The sequence below is a fragment of the Fukomys damarensis genome, unplaced genomic scaffold (assembly GCF_012274545.1).
Source record: "Fukomys damarensis isolate Sample0158 unplaced genomic scaffold, DMR_v1.0_HiC HiC_scaffold_37, whole genome shotgun sequence".
Lineage (NCBI taxonomy): Eukaryota > Metazoa > Chordata > Mammalia > Rodentia > Bathyergidae > Fukomys > Fukomys damarensis.
Genome location: NW_022900949.1, coordinates 19178990 through 19200074, shown reverse-complemented (window position 1 = coordinate 19200074; position 21085 = coordinate 19178990). Strand labels below are relative to the sequence as shown.

Sequence of the window (21085 nt, the reverse complement as noted above, 5' to 3'; positions counted from 1 at the left end):
TCGGCGGGGACAAGAGTCACGTCAAGTGGTCGCCGCCGTATCTGGAGTGCGAGGACGGGAGTTACAGACCCGGGTGGCTGGTCACTCTTTCCGCCGCCTTCTACGGGTTGCAGCCTAATCTGGTCCCCGAATTCAGGTAGGGAGAGGGGAAAGGGGCGAAGGCACAGCCTCCTTCCGGCTCTGCGGGAGGTGCGCGCGTGTGGGAAGAGCGCTTCGCGGTCTGCGGCAGTTGGCTTCCTCCTTAGAGCGCAGACCCGGGGCGAGCTCAGCTCCGGGCACTCACGCAGAGCCTTTCTCAGATGAGGGCGAGGAACCGGGAGCCCTGGGCAGAGCGGAGACGCCTCCCTGCGGGTCCTGTGCTTCCCTAGGCCGACCCTGGGATGACAAGGAAGGGAGTCCCATCAGGGGTGCGCCTGCACCTGGTGAACTTGGGGCTCACCGGCCGGGCGGACCGGCCGCACCGGGTGACGGGAGAGCAGGAGGAAGAGTTTCTCGTGTCTGGCGCTTCGGGGTGGCCCCTGCCCGCCTCCTGCACGGTGTGGGGCACCAGTCTGGTGTTGGTCAACCGCCAGGGCGTCTCATGAGAGCCGTGCTCCCCTGGGCCACTCTCGCCACTCCTCAGTGAGTCACTCAAGTGCAAGCTGTCTCCGGCTCGCAGACTCGGCCGTGCGTCCTTTCCCTGGCTCCCGCTCCACCCTCCCCTCTTTGCTTCCTAAGTGTCCTCCGGCCCTTCGCACTCGCACACGCACAGAGGGACCCGGCGGAGCGGTCTCGGGGGGCGGGGGAGGCCAGTTCTAACTGCATCTGCTCGGGCAGCCGGAGGGGACCCAGCTCTGTGTGCTGCCCCGGGAGGCACGGGATGGCATCGACCAGAGCCGCGGATCCGCAGACTAGGGTTGGGGTAACGGTGTGGGGAGGAGCTTTAGAAGCAGCTGTAAGAACCCAGGCAAGGGAGAAGTAGCAAGGGGAGAGCAGAAACCTGACAGAGCTCTTAGAGAGGGCCGCAGGTTGATTGGTGTCCCCCCTGGGTCCCACAGGGGCAGTTGGGAAAGGAGGTCCAAGGGGCCGAGGCTGCTTTGCTCCTCTTGGATGGGGCAAGAGCGGGGAAACTTCGGTGAGGGCTGTTCGGTTTAGTTCCGCTCTGGCACAGCCGGGGCGGAATAGGGAACTGCTGAAAGCTGGCAGGTCAGGTGCTGGGTGGGTGAGGCTTTTTCGGTGTGGGCGATGTCAGTTGCTGTGCCCCCCCCCCCGCAGTGTGTCTGTCAAGTGACAGAACTTGTCTGTAGGACTCCAGGTGCACCACTTGGGGAGGTGTACCTGAGAAGCGACCCTCTCTGATGCTTCATGACCTCACTGTGTGTGTGGTGCTGTCTTAAACCGGTGTACTTTCTACTTTCAGGACAACCTCATTGCCTCCCGATTCCTGCAAGACCCTGTTAGTAAGAGCTGAGCCCAGCTTCGAATCTCTACCATGTTGTTTGCTCGGAGAAAGATTAGTGCATGTCATTCATTGCTACTAAACTGTGTGGCCTTTAGATGAGACTTTTCGGGGGTCTAAGGATCCCACCCATCCAGCATTTACTCGCTATCAGACTCTGCTTACTGTTTTCAATGCACTATCTTGACAAATCTTTATAATACTATTGAGTTAGATTTTATTATTTCCCCTCTTTTGCAGAAAAGGAATCTCAAGCACAGAGAGGTTAAATGTCTTGCCTAAGTTTGTACAGCAGTTAACTAGTAGAGCCAGGATATAATGCCACATCGTACTTTTCACCACCCTGCTAAACTGTTTTGTCAAAGTGGCTCGGGGTACTGCATAAACAGAAGTGTATTTTTGCTGGTGTGACGGTAAATGCCTGTGAAGCCAGCTACTGGAGCACTGAGGCAGGATGATTACAAGCTTGCAGCCAGCCGGAGCAGCATAGTGAGGCACTGTTGAAATGAAAAGTAGGAAGGGCTGGGGATACCGCTTCGTGGTGGAGTGCCCCTGCAGTCAGTCCCCAGGATAAGAAGGAGTCTGTTTTTCAGGATTATTTAGGTGGGGCTGGGGATGAAAATCATTCATGATCAGAACACTTTGTCTTAAAGATCAGAAGGCACAGGTTACAGAAGTGAAGTTGGTGCCTTCTTCCAGTCCAAGGACATGGAGTCCTGGGTTGTGAAGGGTGGCGTGCCCCCTACACTTTCTTTGATGGTGTTCCGTAAATTGCCTTTCTTGATTTTTTTAAAGAGCTTTCATAGCCCTCCGTGGTGCTCTTCAGGTGAGGCAAAAAGCCAGGCCACTTCGTGTCTGGCTCGCTACAGAAGCAGGGTGGTCTTGCCAGCTCTGCAGGAGCATAAGGAGTGTTACTGTGAGTGCTTTTGTCCCCGTCCTGTGCCCCTCCAGTACTGTGCTGAAGATGTGCACACATTTTAATTGTAGCGGCTAGAAGGGATCAGATAGTTCCACCTGTCGTTTCAGAAAGGAGCAGCAGTAGATAGGAAAAGTGACTTGCCCCAAAACCCATGTATCAGGTCACAGTGACAGCAGAGGTGGGACGGAGGCCTTCTGCTTCTGGATTACATGGTGTTTCTGAGGTATGGACCTCGAGCGCTGTTTGGAGGGCCTGGTGGGGAGCGCAGCTACTCGAGCACCCTTGGCTGAGGAAGAGGTCTCCTCTGTGGTGGGCGGTGTCCTCTCCTACCACCCACCACAGCTTCGAGGGCCGCATGTGGGTCAGTGAAGGAGGAGGGGACCCCATCCGGCAGACGGGACTAGGGGGATCAGCCCCGGAGAGCAGTGGGGTGACAGGTGTCACAGCAGCCTGCATGCACGTCCTTGTTGAGTGTGTACCTGAAGCTTATTTCTGGGCCTGTCCAACCTCCACACAGCCCACACTGGGGACATTTCTTATTCTTTATCATTTCTTTTTTTTTTTTGCGGCTTTCATTGAGTTTATTGGTACATTTTAGGGATGCAGTACAGTTACATTCGTTGTTGGGATCTTGTACCTCTACATGACAGGTCTTGGTTCTCATTTTTTCCCCTTACCTCTGCCCTCCCTTCACCCCCTCCTCCCCTCCCCATCTACAAACACTTTATTTTCACCTTTTCATTCTCTCACAGTTTTTTCTTTTCCCTTTTTACTCTTCCCCTACCCATTAGGACAAGAAGCGGGGGAAGCACAGATACAGTTGTTGAACCTTGTTTGTTTGTTTGTTTTTGAACGGGGAATCAAATCTAGTGGCACCGTACTACTGAGCTACATCCCCATTCCTTTCTTTTTTATGCCACGCTGTGGGGTTGTATTTGTGTGTTTCCTGGTATGGAGTAGTGATGTTCGTTTTGGGACTGGTGCGCGCGTGTAACCTGTCTTGACCATTTCGATCCGTGCTCTCCTCTCCCTTCCCTCGCGGGCCCCTCCTCCGTCTCTGAAGTCTGCCTTCTGGTTTCCTCCCCTGCCTTTCCTCCCTTTCTTCCTTCCTTTGTATTTTGTTTCACATAGAAGAGAAGCCATGCAATATTTAACTTTGTTTCTGATGTACTTTGTTTAGCATGATAGTCTCAAGTTCCGTTTTCCTTCCAAAGATGTAATTTTATTCTTTATGACCAAATAATATTCCATCGTATGTATATGCCAGTTTTCTTTTATTTTTTGTAACCTTTTTTTTTTGGTACTGGGGATCGAACTCAGGACCTTGTGCTTGTGAGGCAGGCGGCGGCACCGCTGAGCTAAATCTCTGGCCCTTTACCATTTATTTTTTGATGGACATCTAAGCTGTTTTCTTTTCAGAGAGCGTGAACTGAGCTGCTGTGAACAGGTTTTAAAAGACGGGCTTGCTGTGCAGCTCAGGCTGGCCTTGAACTTGCTACGAAGCAACAGATCTTCCTGTTTCAACTTCCTAATGCTGGAATTGCAGATGTGAGCCACCACATCTGGCTTTTACTTTTGATCTTGAGACAGGGTCTCGCTAAGTTGCCCAGGCTGGCCTTGAACTTGCAGTCTTCCTGCTTCAACTTCCCAAGTAGCTGGGATTATAGACATGGCCAGTGCCCCATGCTTGTCCATTGAGTTTTTAAGAAATGGAGTGTATTATTTATTTCACACAGTTGAGATAGTATTTGAGTGAGCCTATTAATCTCTTCATGAGTGGTAAGGAAAAAGTTGTTTTATTGTTGATGTTTCATCACCTGTGACAATAAAATCATAGTAGACAGGTCTAATAAAAGGGTAAGCCCGAAATGATTTTTTTTAAAAAGAAGATTAGGAGCTCTACTCATGATTTTAATATTATTTTGAATATGTAGAGCATTGTTTGCAAAAAGCCTTACTTGTAGTAATAATCTATTGATAATGATTTACTTATGGAAGAGAAAAAGAGTAAAATTTTGTAGTTAAGACTTCCATTTAAGATCATTTATTATTTTCCCAGATCTTCTGTATAGGATTTAGACATTTGAATTACATTATTTTTAAGGAACTATCAACCCGTATCATGGTATTCAAAAGCAAGGTGGAGAACTGGGTCACCTGCCTTCTTGTATTACCGTTTATCACTATAAGAATCACTCAGAACAAACATTTTCCTTGAGTCTCAGAATGACACAAATATTTCAAAATTTAAATCCTAGTACATGTAGGAAGAGGAGTTTGTTATTCTTTCTCTCTTTAAGTAAGGGATATTAATTTCTCTTTTTATTAAAATTAATTTTGTTGGTGTATTTAAGGTATGCAATATGATGATGTCCATCATTGGAAATTTGCGTCTTTACGTACTCCGTCTTGGTTCTTATTTTCCCGTTCCCCCGCCTCCCTCAACCCCTCCAGCCCTTCCTGTTTACATAGACTTTGTTTGCATTTCTTCTTTTTCTCATCCCCTTCGTTCCTTTCCCCACCCTCCCACTTCCCCTTCCCCTCTGCACCTTTTCTTCCTATTTCACATTATCTATTATACCTTTTAGTCCTTATTGAAAAATGGGCATCTGAAATGAACAGACATTTCTCAAAGAAGTAGAAATAGCAAATAACCATATGAAAAAATGTTCAGTGTCACTGTTCATTCGGGAGATGCAGATGAAGACAACACTGAGATTCCACCTCACCCCAGAAAGAATGGCTGCTATCAAGAAATCAGCCAACAATAATGCTGACAGGGCTACGGGAAGAAAGGGACCCTTCTCTGTTGTTGGTGGGAGCGCGGACTGGTGCAACCACTGTGGAAATCAATGTGGAGATTCCTCAAACAACTAGGATGAGAAGCCTCACTTGACCCAGGTATTCCTCTGCTGCGTATCTTCCCAAAAGAATTAAAAGCACCTTACCATGGTGATATATGTGCACCCATGTCATAGCAGCACAATTCGTGATAGCTGAAACGTGCAAGCAGCCCAACTGCCCATCAATGGGAGACCAGATAATGAAAAAAAAAATTGTTTTCAATAAAATGGAGTACTACTCAGCCATAAAGAATGAGAAACTGGAGACATTTATAGTTAAGTGGATGCACATTGAGGCCATACTCTTAAGTGAAATAAATAGGACACAGAGGTGTAACTACCGAATAAGTTTCTCTAGTGTGAGAAACTGAAAGTGTAAATAAGGACTACAAGGTATAATAGATAATGTGAAATAGAAATTTCTCTTAACTAAAGGATTCTTGATCCGTTTATTACAGACTGATAATAAAAACCCTTCAGTTCTCACCTTCTATCCTAGCAAAGAGAAACAGTGATGATTTAAGGTTCACAATACAGTATTTTTACTGATAACCTTAAATCTGTACGTGTACAGTTCCCTGTAGGGTTAGCTTTCTCTGGCCTCCGTAGTAACTTTTGTTCATGGAACTTAAGGTACTTGCCGATTTTGCTAAATGCATACGTGTCTTTCTGCTGGTGGTTGGGAGTGTTCAGGGTCTATGAAGAGAAGAAGAGAGTGAAGTGTTTGTTGAATTTGAATAAAGATGATTTTTTAGGGGCAATAATTCTTTTTTGATGAGTGGAGAGAAGACACTGCGGACTTCATGGCTTTCATCTTCTCATTCTGCAGTAGAGGCAACTGAGACCCAAAGAGCTAAAGGAGTTTCTTAGAAGCAGCGCCACTCCTTGGTGTAGGTTACACGTAAGGGAAGCCGGTGTTTACTGAGCACCTACCGTATGTTAGATGCATTACGTGTACCACTGCATTTCATCCGTAGACTCCTCGGGTGGTGACAGCTTCAGAAAAGTTGAGCCACCTGCCCGATGTAACAGAGCTAATAAATCAGGGAGCCCAAGTCAAATTTAGGCTCTTTCTATAAAGACTGTGTAGTCTTTGCATTACCGTATGCTTTTTTCTGCTTCTTGATTCCCCTGATTTTGTTTTCACTTTTTAACAAAAATATAAGTTGGTGTTTGTAGAAAGAAAGCAAGAGATTTGGCTCAAATAAGTAAATTATACTTATTCTTTTTTGGCCACTCATACCGTTAAATATATTGGACAGTGAGAAGAGTATAGATTTGAGTTAGGACGTTGCCAGTTTAGTCTCTGGCTGGCTTCTATTTTCGCTGTGGAAATCAGTTTCTGCATAATAAAACTGTGCACATAGGCTGATGTTCTCTATGTACCATTATAACTCAGTTCTATGTGTTCTCACACAGCGTAACCAAGTGATCAACAATTAGCTTTGGACACAAGGCTGATACATGTAAGTCTGATATTGTAGAAATGATGCTACTGGGGAGGGATGTCAGACCTGGTGTTTGGCTTTTTTATTTTTATTTTTTTAGGTTTGTTTGTTTATTTTGTTTTTTCCCCCCAGTAAGTTTATTGTTGCATTTAAAGCAAACAGCACAGTTACGTTCATCACTGGGATCTTGTACCTTTACGTGATGTATCCTGGTTCTTGTTTTTTCCCCATCCCCCCTGCCCTCCCTTCACCTCCTTCACCCTTCTCTATTTACAGAGACTTTGTTTCCATTTTTTCATTTTTGTTTAGCTATATAATGGTTGTTTACTCGTAGGACTTTACAGAAAGTCTAATCAATATATACTGAATTATGTATAGATCCATGGAAACTAGAACTTTGGCCCCAAATAATTAGCCTGATCTGAGTTTGTAGATCCTCAGAAATTTACTTGAACTCATGTGAGGTAACACACAGGTTTCTACACCAAGGAACCCAATATATCTCTGTAATTTCCCTGAAGATGATAAATATTTGGACGTTTGGAGTTCTTTACTCTTTTTTTGGGGGGTACGGGGATTCAAACTCAGGTCCTTGTGCTTGCAAGGCAGGTGGTGAACCACTGAGCTAAATCCCCGGCCTGGAGTTCTTTACTCTTAAAAGCATTCTGTTTTCAATTCTCCTCTACAGTTGGTTTTAAAATTTCAAAAAAGAGCTCTGTATCGTGGTGCAGCGTGGCACAGGGTGATCCTGCCTCTTTCTAGAATGTGCACTTGGAAGCAGAAGTGGGATTTCCAAGACTGCTGAATAGATTCCAGGAGTCCATGACTTCTCCCCAGGAGGGAGTGGGCGCCCTCCCTGGATGGCCGTGACAGCCTAGACCTCGGAGTAAGCCAACTGCTCTTTCAGTCCCAGAAAGGCAGCCATATCATACTCTGTCCGGGTTTCGTATCTGTCCTGCTTGAGACCTCAGAGTGCCATTGAGCTCAGCATAGACTGCATTTATGATCATTGTTAATATCCTGGATGCCGAGAGGTATGTTGTTAGTATTAGCTGGCACTCACTTAGCCAGGCAGCACTGGGCCCTATCTGTTTTCTGTCTTCAGTTCGATTTGGGGCTTGAGGGGTTATTTCAGCTGAATTATTGGGTTTTGGATTTTTGATAACTTTGGCGGCTTGATGGTTATTATGTGTAAATAGGCAGTTCCCTGTTACTGCTTCAGGGACTTTGGATCCACGGGTGTTACTAAGCTCTTTCTCAGCCCAGCATGTCCCGTGCATCAGCGGGGCTTGTGTAGCTGGTCTTTTCACCTTGCTTTCTTTTCAGCTTTAGGAAACAATTCATTTCTATGTGTAGTTTCTGCTTTGGCTGGGCATTTACTCACTCAGCTAATCTTTGTTTTTACAGGAAAAAACCCCTTATCTATAAAAAATATTTAGAGCCGAGGGTGGCAGCACCACCTCTAATCCCAGCATTCTGGGAGGCCGGGCAGGTTTGAGTCCAGCCTGGCAAATTAGCAACTTAGTGAGACCCTGTCTCAAACAAAGCAAAACGAAAAATAGGCATAAAAAGGATGGAAATGTAACTCAGCGTGGAGGTCCTGAAATACCACAAAAAAGTCTTTCAGCTCCTGCTTCTTTCCTGTAGTGACAAACCTCATGTAACCTTCATGACTAAATTTCTTTTACACCTAAGAACATAATAGTACCTTAAAGTAATCGTAGGATACATTTAGTTTTCCTCACTTTCATTATAAGTAGAGTTCATGGGAAATGCGTACTAGCTCAAATATAATTTAATTTCAAGATTGGAAAACATTTTTTTCCAAATAAAAATCCAGTTACTCATCTTCTTTGCCTAAGAAAGCAGTCTCTCCCCACCCATGCACACACGTATAGAATTATTAATATCGATGACTGAGATCCAGTTTCTATTCATTGGAATATCTTTTGTAACTCTTCTCCATTTAAAAATATAACTGGGGCCAGGGATTTAGCTGAGTGGTGCCACTGCCTGCCTTGCAAGTGCAAGGTCTCAAGTTCGATCCCAGGTACCAAAACAAACAAACAAACAAACAAACAAAAAACTGTCTATCTATCTATCTATCTATCTATCTATCTATCTATCTATCTATCTAAGATGCTGGCCATGGTGGTGCATGCCTGTAATCCCACCATTTGGGAGGCTGAGGCAGGAGGATCGCTGCAAGTTTGAGGCCAGCCTGCACTCCTGAGTTTGACCCTCTGTATTCTGTAAAGGTTAGATACAGATTATATAAATCTTTCCCATGCTATCTCACTGGTACTGTGGGAAAATGTCCTGCTGCAAGAATAAGAGATTACACACAGGACAGCAGAGAGTGGACCTGTGTGTGTACAGTGCTTCAGAGTTTCACAGCAGGAGTAACTTCTGTGCAGCACTGCGATTAGCGCTGGCTGATGAGATTTAAACAGAATTTGGGTAGAATCGAACTTTGCTTTGCTTTGCTTTTCCCCCATCAGTTGTGAGAGAATTAAAAGCTCAGGTTTCTCCCTGCTTGATACCTCCGCACCACTTGAAGCCCCACCCCCACCCCCCAGCCCGATAGGTCCCTGTCTCCACGCGCAGAGGCTGCCTGGCTGGCTTTTAATTCCTAGCAGCACCTCAACCTCTACCTGCTGGACACCAGCAGAAAACCCCTGGCTGTGGGGGCTGGATGCATTTACAGACTGCCAGATACACCCTGGGGAGTGAGAGGGGGGATCACTGGCGGCAGGGACACGTGTGACACTGACATATGACATTCTGTGTTCAGGCCGTCCTTCTTCCCAGGGCTTCCCATGTGTGTGTACATGTATGCATCTGCACGTATCTGTCCTGTCCATACTTACACGCATACACACAACTGTCAGGTTATATTACCATTTACTTGTTTAAAGTAATATATGCATGTATTTATGTGTGTGTGTGTGTGTGTGTGTGTGTGTGTGCACGAATGAGAACTAGAAAACGTGATGGATCAGTGGAATATCAATTAGTCTACATTCATATGTTACAGGGCTCACAAAGAACATCTCACAAAATTGTTTGCAGAATCTGTTGCTAATCATTGTTTTACTACTTACGTGGTTAATGCTTCATAATCCAGATTTCCTATTAAAAGGTGTATTTTGAAGCATTGTGTGTGGGTGTACAAATATCTAGGGGACAAAGAGAACTAGGGGAAAAGTGGGGTACAGTGAGTGGAGAGGAAAGAGAAGAAAGAAGGACACGGCGGTGCCCAATGAGCTTATGAAAATCAGCTAGCCATCGATGATGCTGTGAAGTCCGAGTCTCCCACTGAGCAGTGGCATAGTTCCACTGAAAGTGACTACTCTTCCACAGTAGGCAGCTGGGGATTCAAGTTACTAAAGGTTTAATCATAAAGATAAGTCAACTGTGCTTACATTTCAGAACTTTATTTCAGGAAGTTTAAAGCCATTATTAGACTAATGTAGAACTTATCCCAGTAAAGAACAATACCTTGCAACCTGTATTTAAAAATATTCTGTGTCATTTTAGCTTTACTGAGCAACTAGACATAGTTAGGAATGGGAACTAACTAGAAACAAATTTGCTAGAAGAAAGGGTCAAGAATGCTATGCCATATAGACATTCTTTAAGGCTTTAGTACATATATGTTTAAAGATGCAATTTTCAAACATTGACTTGATAAGTAATTTTGTGGAAAGGCAACCATCACCTGTAGTAGCTATGGCTGCAGTGAGCTTGAACTTAATAGTAGGTGCAAATAAAAAGACACCGAGCAATCAGGTACAGGGTAATTTGTGCTTATTATTCAGTGGTCACCTAGGATCGTCTGAAGGACCTGGTAATGTGTTCCTAGACCCTCACGAGAGCAAGATGCGTCCTGTTACTATTCATTCTTAAGCTGTAACTATCCTACTTCTCAAGCAGTTGTAGATGTCTTTCAGGTGTAAGTACCATGTTTGGTGACATTCTGTATTCAGTACCTCTTGGAAGTGTGTTGCATATTTCAGGGAGGTAGTATTTGGCTAGAACTTTGCATGCTGGAGATTTTATGGTGAAGATGACAGACAAAAGTCCCTGATCTTACTGACTCTGTGTGTGTGTGTGTGTGTGTGTGTGTGTGTGTGTATGTAACAGATAAGCAGAATTAATACACAATTCTTCATGGAAAGCAGTACTGTTAAGGAAATTTAATCTTCTGCTCTGTTGTCAGACTTTAATCATTGCACCACTGGCCCCTTTACTACAGGGCAAAAAATAACGTGGCTGAACATGGCTGAGAGGTAGAGTATGGGGTGTTAGACTGGGTGGTCAGGAAAGAGAGCTTAGAAGAGGTGGCCTTGAGCTCAGAAATGAAGGATGGAAAGGAAACAGTCTGAGAACAAGCACAGGTAGTCACGTTCGGGGAAGGGAACACAACACACAAAACAAAACAAGTCCTTTAGACAGGTGAATTTCAGGTGCTCCACAAACAGGAAGAAAGCCGACGTTGATGGAAGGTAGTGAAGAAGGTGAGAGCAAGTGTGCGGAGAGTAGTCCCAATGCATGGTATAACATTGTGCTAATGTAAAAAATTGCGCACTTTAAATTTTCTTCTCTGGTTTTGCGTGAATTGCGAATGCTTTCTCAATTTTTTCCCCCCTTTCGGTGGTTTTATTGTAGTGTTCTTGTTTTATTTGGGCTTCTTGTCTCTTTTTCTTCCTTATTTTAGTCGTGGCCTTGTGCCTGTTACCTTCCTTAGCTTTAAAAGTTTTAGTTTTTCCATATGAAATTTAAGTCAGAGAACAAGGCATTTCTGATTGCTCTGTTCTTGAATGTGAATGGAGATATTGGAATGTTTGAAATGTAGGAGCAGTAGAAAGTGAAATCTAGAATTCTGTACAAAAATCAGTTTGGTGCTTTTCTTTGTTCCAAGGCCTAAACATGTAAAGTGAAACACTTTCCAGACAATAGCAGGAGAATAAGAGGCAAGGCACAGTAAATAAACACATGACAAAGCACTTCCTTTCCGCGCCAGGATGGCGGGATTGACATCCTGCAGGTTCCTGACCTCTTCCAAGCTGGCCACTGGCAGGTCCTGTCATTTGGCATTTCCTGACACCTGCCTGGCTGCCTGCCTTTTATGGTGAAGTCTAAGCTGTTCAGGTTAGGAGCTGCCTGAAGTGCCAGTAAGAGGCATAGGCCGCAAAAATGAGACTGGAACGTCCAGAAGCAAGCTGAGTATGAGACAGGCTCTGGCAGGAAAAGAAATATATGTAAGAGTACCTGTAATGGTGAGTATCAACTTTAGCAAACTGAGATTATGAGTTTTAGAAGATAAAATCATCATCATTAGCTTCTCGTATTTGACAAGTGTGGGACTTTCCTCATTTATATCCTTTTTGTCTTTCTCCTACTCTCCATTGTTTTCTTAGCTGTATTTCCATTTTTATTTTTTGTATTGTTTATTTTGAGTTTTCTATCTATACACTTTAAATAGTTCTATTCTTCATTTAGTTTCCTTTGTTCTCCTAATCCTGTTGCCTAGTCTAATATTTTTAGATAACTAAACATAGTAACATTTGTGTCCTATTATTATGGTGAAAAAATTTTGTGCCTTTTTTATTAGTTGTCTCTAAGAATTGAAACTTGAATAATTGAGTCCATATGATTTCAAGAATGTTCCAAGTCTCTAGGTCCAGTGGATCATCTCTGTTTTTGCATTGCTTGCTCAAAACCGTGCTGTAGTTGTGTGTATGCATCAAGACTTTTTATGTACCCCTGTCCCCATCTCCTGGATTTGCTAATTACTTTTTTTTCATGTTAAACACACACACACACACACACACACACACACACACACATGCAAAAGAGTCACGTGGTGTGTTCATAAAGTCATCCAGCTTCTTCAATCATTCTATTTGTTAAATATTCATATTTTTGTTGAAGATATTCTTGGGAGTCCCATAATTTATATCTGTTGCTTTAAGTCTTTTGTAGAATAAGTGGAAATTTCTTCAAATAATTGATCTGCTGAATTAATTCAATAACTGTGTATTGTGCACAGGTTCTCTTTTTTTTTCTAGAATTCTTTTTATTCCTCCTCTCTTTTCTACTTAATACAGCATATTCTCAGATATTATTTTCAGAGAGGTTGTGTGGAAAGTAAAGTTTCTATGTTTTTCAATGTATATATTTGTCTTCATACATGATTGCTAGTTTGTCGGAATATAGAAGTACAGGTTCAAAGTCATTTTACCCTCAGGGTTTAAAAAGTATTTTTTTCTTTAGCATTTGTTGTTGGTGAAAATTTTGATGCTGACCTAATTAATTATACCTTGGCAGTCTTTTTCTTTTTTTCTCATGTTAAATTTTAAGATCATTTCTTTTTCTTTGAGGTTCTGAATATTCATGGTATGTGCTTAGATGTGCTTTTTTTGTATTCATCAACCTCACTGTTCAGTGGCCCCTTTTAGACTTTCTCACTTAGAAACTTTTTTTTATGATGGTTTATTTTCTTAACTATTTTCTCTTTTCAGAACTCTTAAGGTTGGGTATCTGGATTTCTGAATTCAGCTCTATATATCTTAACTTCTCTCTCATTTTCCATCTCCTTTCCTTTTTACTTTAGCTCCTGGGGGGATTTTCTCTTTCTTTCTTTCTTTCTTTCTTTTTTTTTTTTTTCATTGAGTCAGTTTTCATTTGGCTTGTATCAGCTTTCTCATCACTGAGACACAATAATCAACACCCATAGTGTAAAAGATGAGAGGCCTGGTTTGCTTTTAGTTTCAGTACCTGATTGGTTGGCTCCAAAGTGAAGATGTTATGTGGAAGTTTGTGGTGCAGCAGAGCTGCTCAGTCTTAGTTCACTGCAGCAGGGAAGCAGAGCAGGAGAGTTCCAGAGCATAAGAAGTGAAGGACCCCAATGCCATGCCTCCGTGACCCCCCCAGATATGCCCAGACATGCACCCCACCAATCTCCATGATGAACCCCAAAGCTAATCCATTTGAAACTCTACCCTAAACACCATATCCCACTGCTTTACAACTTGCTACTGATCTCCTGAAACCATGCTTAATCTCCAGTAATGCAACTATCTCATGTATAACCAGTAGCACTGTGATCTGTTCCCTAAGATTTACCAGTTCCAGCACTTACCAAAAGTTCAAATTCAAGTCTGAGACTCAAGACAAACTTAGCTATAAATATGTTTTTAAAAAATTACATAGTTCCAAGATATAATGGCAGAGGTTAAACATTCCCATTGAAAAAGTGAGGACGGGGGATAAAAAAGAGTTGGTTCTAAGAAAAACTGAAACCCAGAGGGTAACATTTAGTCCCCTAGCTCCACCTCTGACACCTGGGTATGTGGTTGTGAGTTCTGGTTCCTGGGGGCATGGGTAGCACTGCCATACGGCCTTGCTGTTTGCAGCCATACAGCCTTTCTCTACTCAGGCTGCCATGTTCCTTGGCATCTTCAATCTCCTGAGGGCTCCATTGCACCTTTTACTTCATTCCCACTTCTTCATGGTGCCCTCTCTGGGGCTCCTTGCCTGATCTTCTAGCCTTTTTAGGTTTTTTTTTGAAGTCTGGGAGGAAGCTTTCCAACCCCACAACTCTTGCATTCTACATGTCAATAAAACCAGCATTAGGTGCATGACACCAAGGCTAGCTACATCTCAGGCAGTAGCTGGGCCCCCTTTGACTATGCCTGCAGCAGTCTCTTGAGCGCCTGGATGGCTGAGCACAGTGAAATAAATCCCAGGGAACTAATTCCCTAAGAGGACCTTCTTGAGTACGAGTCTCAGGGACTTTTTTCTCAAATGAAAGGTTTACACTTTTGCATCTTTGAGTCTTATATGGGGTCTTGCTGATTCCTGAGATGCCTTCAAGGCATTTTTCTCCTTCTCTTGGTCCAAAGTAGTCCGTTTCTTTTTAATGGTTATAATCTCTTTCACAAGGGCATCTCCAACTTTACACATGGATACTTCTGGAACAAAATTTAAGATGTTCAAAAATTTTCTGCTCTGGATTTTGCCTTGAATTCTCACCATAAATCTGGCTAAAGGCGGTCAGCATTACCCACGCCTAAAGATTAGGCTATCTTGAAATTTCCTCCACCATGTGAATTAGTCAGCCACCCTTAATCTCTGTCTCCTACAAAGTCTCAGGAGATGGGCAAAATGTAGACAAATTTCCTATCAGATCATAACACACATGGTCTGTAGTCCACCTAATGGTGGAATGCTTGCTCCCAGCTGAAGCCTCTCGATCCTGGCCTTTACTATCTGCATTCCTGTCAGCATTCTGTCCTCTAATCTCTGACTGGAATCACCATCATACTCTGCTTATAGCATTTAAGAACTCCTCTAGGCCACATCTCCAAACCATTCCAAACTCCTTCCACAAACCAGTTTCCAAGGCTTCTACACCATATGTTCAGGTACAGTCACAGCAACAACACCGCTTTTCTGGTACCAGCTATTTGTATAAATCATCTGAAACACTCAACACCCATTATTTCAAGGCAGAGGGATTTATTTTGCTCATGGCTTCAGTCCATTATCAGCTGGCTCCAAGGTAGAGACATTATGGCGAAATGTATGGCAAGAGCAAAGCTGCTTAGTTCATGGCAGTAGAGAAGCAAAATGGGGATGATGTCTGGGTGAAAAGAATAAAGGACCAGACCAGATGTAGACCCCAAGGCCACTCCTCCATAACCTACCCAGACACACCTCAAAGTGTGCTTCACCAATTTTGGAGCTGTATCCCAGAGCCAACCAAGTTAAAACTCCACCCTAGGCACAATAGCTATCTTTTCCATGTTCACGAACTTTCTTATTCTCAGCGTATTTTCCATAATTGTATGTTTTCATAAATCTATTTGAGGAGAGTATTAGTTAAATATCTACCAGTTCTGTTCTGTTCCCTGGATTGTCTGCACCATGTTCAGTTTTTTGGCTTGTTCCAATCTGTTTTTCTGCTTTATGCTGTCAGTTTTCCTGAGATATAATCCTTAGTTGGTCATTATTTTTATGATTGGGTGACTAGGTAAATTTATATAATTAGGTGGCATAGTTTCTTGTGACAGATGGGTGGGCTAGTTCCCTAGTAGATCTCTCCTCTGACTTTCAGGCTTCACTGATGTTCAGATGCCTGAGAACCAAGTTAGCAGTCTGTACCTCACCTGGACCTTTACTCTGGGAGGACTTTGGAAGAACTAATAACCATTCTTGAAAGTTTGAGTTTTGCCAGGGATTCATTTCAATGTGTACAAAAGGTCCTTGGATTTTAGATCAGAGATAAATGCTGTCACTGCACACCTGTGGACTATTTAGGTGGAAGAGAGTACGTGCCAACCCATGAACTACTTAGAGGGAAGTACTTCAGTTCATTACTTAATGGCTACTTTAGTTTCCATTCCCACTCTTGATACTTACTGACTTTGAGATTAAAATCTTCCTAGAAACTCTATTGGATGGGTGGGTTTTCCTCTCTATTTTAACTTTCTCTTGAGCAGGCCCTGAGCTAAATGACTACCACCTTGGCTTATCAGTAGCATGGTCCTGGGAAATTCTGCCAAATCTCTATAATCAGATGCTGTTAGTCATTCTAACTTGTCCCTCTTGTACTTATTTTCAGCCATTGTAGGTGGATATGGAGGGAGTATTTAGAAAAACATGCTCAATTCATTAGTTTGAATAAGTGCTTGAATTTGGGACTTATATTCTAAATTTCTTAATTGTTATTAGGGAACATGTTAACTATATATAGTTGGAATGTAAGTTGGGGAGAATAATATTAGCCAAATGTAGTCTAAATATGAGTGTTTTGGTGATATCTAGCATAATGTCTAACATAGTAAGCACTCAATAAATGATAACTGAAAATACAGAGTTCAAAGTGGACAAGTAAACTCTCTATATAGTTTAAACTTAGGTATCTACTTGAAACTCCTCATTTCAAAATCCAGTGAGAGCCAGGCATGGTGGTGAGTTCCTGTAGTCCCAGCATGCAGGAGGATGACCCCAAGTTAGAGGACAGCCTGAACTGCATAGTGAGATACTGACTCAAAAACAAACAAAAACTAAAAACAGCACCCCCCCATAAAATCTAATGGGGGAAATTTCTACTGGCCTTATTTTTTGTTAATATTTTTGCATCAGAAGTTCTATAGATATAAGCTATATATATCTTATTCTGAAACATTACCATGAATGGCTAACTTCACCTATAGTATTAAGATTTAGAAAAAATGTTACTCAGAATTTTAAAAAGCTGTACAGATGATCATTGGTGTAATTTTACTTGATGATCTATGTGAGGAAGAGGAGAGAGAAAAACAGAGAGAAAGAAAACATGAGAGAAAAGTACACCTAATGTAAGACATTAGTAACAATAAAGATAGATTGTTGCTTAGATACAACAAATATTCACATGACTGGCACATTTAATTAAATCACCAGCAAGTCTTAAGGCAGGTGACAGATTATAGTATTTATATTAGATGTATATTTTCTCTGGCAGAATATTCCCTTATTTTTTCCCGTTGCCACCCAGAAAAGTGTAATTTTAGATATATTATGTAATTTCTCTGGACCTTATTTTCCTCATGAGAAAAGTATTGTTTCTCTCAGAGAATTATTTGAATTATTCAAGTCAGTAGAAATGACCTCTACACTGGGTTCCCTAACAAGAGATTGTCATAGTTCATTCAGAAATGTTCATATCCAAAAAGGTACTGAGAAGAACACTGCAGATGTGTTTGGAAATTTAAAATTATTGAAGTGAAGAACCACACAAATAAAACATCAGTCAGCTCACTCTGTAAAAGTAGCGGCCTCAAAATATTTTTTTTTTCCAGAGGAACAATCTTCTATTATCAAACGCCAAACCTGAGCAATTTCAGAAGATGTGCTGCATTTCACTTCGAAGGAGAGTTACCCGCAGGAATCCTGAAATGCAAACACTGTACTTGTGGACGGAGGGCATCTGGCTCATCCTGATTGACCTTACTCTGTTTTATATTTATTAGTTCTCTGTTTAAATCAAATAAGTTATTTTTTCACAAAATGTGCAAGCCTTCTCAAGGAAGTCTCGACCTGATTTCCACAAAGACTCCCCAGAACGGAGAGTCAGACAGATGGCAGATGCGTGCATGGCGTAAAGTTCTGGCAAGCTGCTCTGAATGTGTGCACTGCAGAGTGGTGTGGGGCAGGAGGACATTTTTCTTTAAAATATACTGCTGTCAAATTCTTCTAGATATTTTAGAGGGAATCAGGTTTTTATGTTACTACAACACCAAGTCATGATTGAACGATGAAGTGGTTGTATGGTTGGAAAACAGCCTTGAATTTAGTTGGGGCAGTATCCGGGCAAGATTATTGTTATTACAAAGTGGCACAGCAAAAAAGACTGCTAAAATACTTCTCACATTTGGCCTTCTCAATAAGCAGAATACCATTTGGTAATGATACACTTATATAACTAAAGCTAATTGTTTTGTATAAATACAAGAGGCAAAATGAATCTTAAGGCTGCATAGCGGGTTACCATCTTGCAATGAGGGAAAAATGAGAGTGTTTACAGTGAAATTGTGTTCAGTCACCCAGGGCCAGCAGTGCTCGGTGTCAGATCATGTGCAGTCTTGCTGGTGTTATTGTTAACTTAGCATCCGCCGGGGGTGCGGTCCACTTTGGTCCTGTGGAGAGTTTGGATGGAGCCTGTCAAGATGACAAAGCAACTTGTACTGCCACTGATGTTTGCACCCTTGCGTGCGGTTTTGTGAAAGCATGCTAAAAATATTTCCGATCAGGTTGCTGAGATTCAGATGGTCAGCCTTTAAATTTTAGAAACAATCATTTGCTTTTCTGCCCTGACCAGTACCAAACACACCTGAACAGATGGAAGATGGGCCAAATACAGATCATCACATACTCAGTCTTGAGGAAGCATTGATTAAAGATGGGGACACCCACTTGGTAGAAAGGCAGGGTTTGGAAGATTATAGAATCTCTTACTCTAGAACTTTAAAGGGGCAGAACAATTCTCCTTTAGTTTTAAATTATAACTCTTTATTTTCCTTCTATAAAAGTGTGTGTTGAGAAATTATAGAAACTAATGATCAACCAGAAGAAAAAATTCTATTTACTCATAATGTTCCTGCTCAGAAATCATCACTGATAACATCCAGTATATGTACTTTTACTGTAAAATATGTGTATTAGAATATTCCATTTGTTTTATGTCTCAAAATTCAGTAAATATACTTCTGTAGCTCTATTGTGTTTTTTTTTTTGTTGTTGTTGTTGTTGTTGTTTTTTGAGACAGGGTCTCACTGTATAGCTGAGACTGACCTGGAACTCACAATGTAGCCCAGGCTGATCTCGAACTCACAGCGATCCTCCTGCCTCAGCCTCCCAAGTGTTGGGATTACAGGAGTGTGCCACCATGCCTGGTTTGTAGCGCTGTTGTTAATGGCTGCATATTGTGTACATGTACTCGGGTTTACAAAAATTAATCCTTTACATCTTTTTTATCACTAGTAGATGTGATTTTTCTGAGTAAATTTACTTGTCAGACGGTAGAGTTACATAAGCGCTATACAGAGCCTATCCAGAGTTTACTTGCAAGCTAATTAGCTAGTTTGTCACTGTTTTGTGGATGCTGCCAGAAGACACAAGATCCCTGGTTCAGAGAGGAAGGATTTCATTATTGCGCACTTCCTGGTTTCTAATCCTGCCTGAAGCTCGTGTGGCTGCGATGCAAAGGCGTGATAGTAGGAGCCTGCACATGCATCTAGGAGGTCAGCTCTGAGTTCAGGGATTGGATACTTTCATAACGCGCAGAAGGAGCCACGTCCCACAAGGGTACTCAGTGCAGCACCAGCGCGTGAACCTCTCTCATGATCTAAGTGGAGAAGTGGAGACCCTGTACCCTTGGCATACCCAGCAAGATTTGGAAGGGAAGCTCAGCGCTCTGACCTCCCCCAGGCCTTCTTGCCGTGTAAATCTTTGATTGGAGCTGCTAGACAGATTCCTGCCTTCCTGTGTGGTACTGTTACTGCCCTTTTAAACTGCATATGTGTTTAGTTACTTCTGACTGAGTTGTCAGATGAGTGCAGGGTTACATTGTGGCTCCCTGTGTCCGGACTCAGAAAGCTGCAACTGGCAGAAGAAGCACTTCTGGAGCAAGTGGGTTCTACAGACTCAGGTAACAGTGGAAACCTTACCTCCCCTAGTATTGTCTGGGTGTCAGTTAGCTGCCTTGACGCTATTTTTATGTTTTGGCATTATGTTAAGCTGTGAGACATCTTGGTATTTTATGCCTAGTAGTGTAGTGAAAATCAAATGAGGTAATAGGTAGTCACTTTTTTGGAAATTAGGTGACTGTGACAATTTAAAATATAGTGTCTACTACATGGCATCATGAATTGCTCAGAGCAAGGTTTATGGGATGCACATTAGTGTCCAGGAACGTGAATTAGTGTGCATTTATGTGCTCATTTTTCACATACCTAATGACTGGCCAAGTTTAATAAACAAATTGATTTTTCACATTCCTTTGTAGTAAGTTAACGGCAGTGTGTATCTCTGGTGAATGTTAGAGGTTATTTTTCCCACTTTTGATTTACTATTAACAAATGTCTTTAGAAACGGAAAAATTTGCAAAAGAAAAATTGTTTTCTAATTCAGTGTATTGAAGCTGTAACAGGAGAAGAGGAAAACAGCCTTCGAAAGTTCACTGACGCCTACAAAATGATTGTATTCAAGAGGTTTTCATACAAGAATAAGCCGCATCTCACTCTGAATATCCCACGTTAGTAGTTAGTAGTAGGTGTTTCAAAGATACTCTTGTCCTGTTTGAGACTTGCGTGCGCGCCTGTGTCCGCAGCAGAACTGAGAAGCGGCAGAGTGGGAAGGGTGCGGGCCGTGAGCCTCCCACTGGGAGCAGGAGTAACCGATGGGTGAGTTCTACAAGCTGGCGAGTGCGGCAGGTCCAAAGCTGTGCTCATGTGCATCACACTCCAGACCAACGGAGCCTGTTGTCTTGGGGCTGCTTAGGGAAAATAGTACAGGAAAGCAGCACTTTTAGGTGTTGTGTGTGAATTTGTGGAATAGTCAGTTTTTGATATTTCTGGTTTTTTCCCTCTTGGGTTACTACTAATTACTGTTAGATCTGCGCACAACTTCTTCTTATGAGGCAAACACTTAAGAGATCTACATCCATATATGTATTCAGTTGACCCAGACCTAAATACTCTAGTCACAGCACAAATGCCGTCATCAGAAGCTTGGAGAAAATGCAGACCGCTAGTGCTAACTACTAACGGTTATCAGGCTGACTAAACTCTTAATCCCACGTTATTTGCCCCATTTCATACCTAACATGCCACTGGCATATTCAGTATCTGCATTTCGTGTGGACGATTAAGTTGTATCTTTATCT

General features: G+C 42.5%; 1 protein-coding gene across 1 annotated transcript in view; it reads left to right on the top strand.

The window, feature by feature from the left end:
• Positions 1-2: 2 nt before the first annotated feature.
• Positions 3-21085, top strand: part of Gpr158 (G protein-coupled receptor 158) — a gene marked incomplete at its 5' end in the record, with an annotated part of 394159 nt that continues 373076 nt past the window's right edge. Inside the window, one exon of the mRNA XM_033759660.1 lies at positions 3-136. Coding sequence (XP_033615551.1) covers positions 3-136 — 134 coding nt within the window. The remainder of the gene's footprint in view (positions 137-21085) is intronic.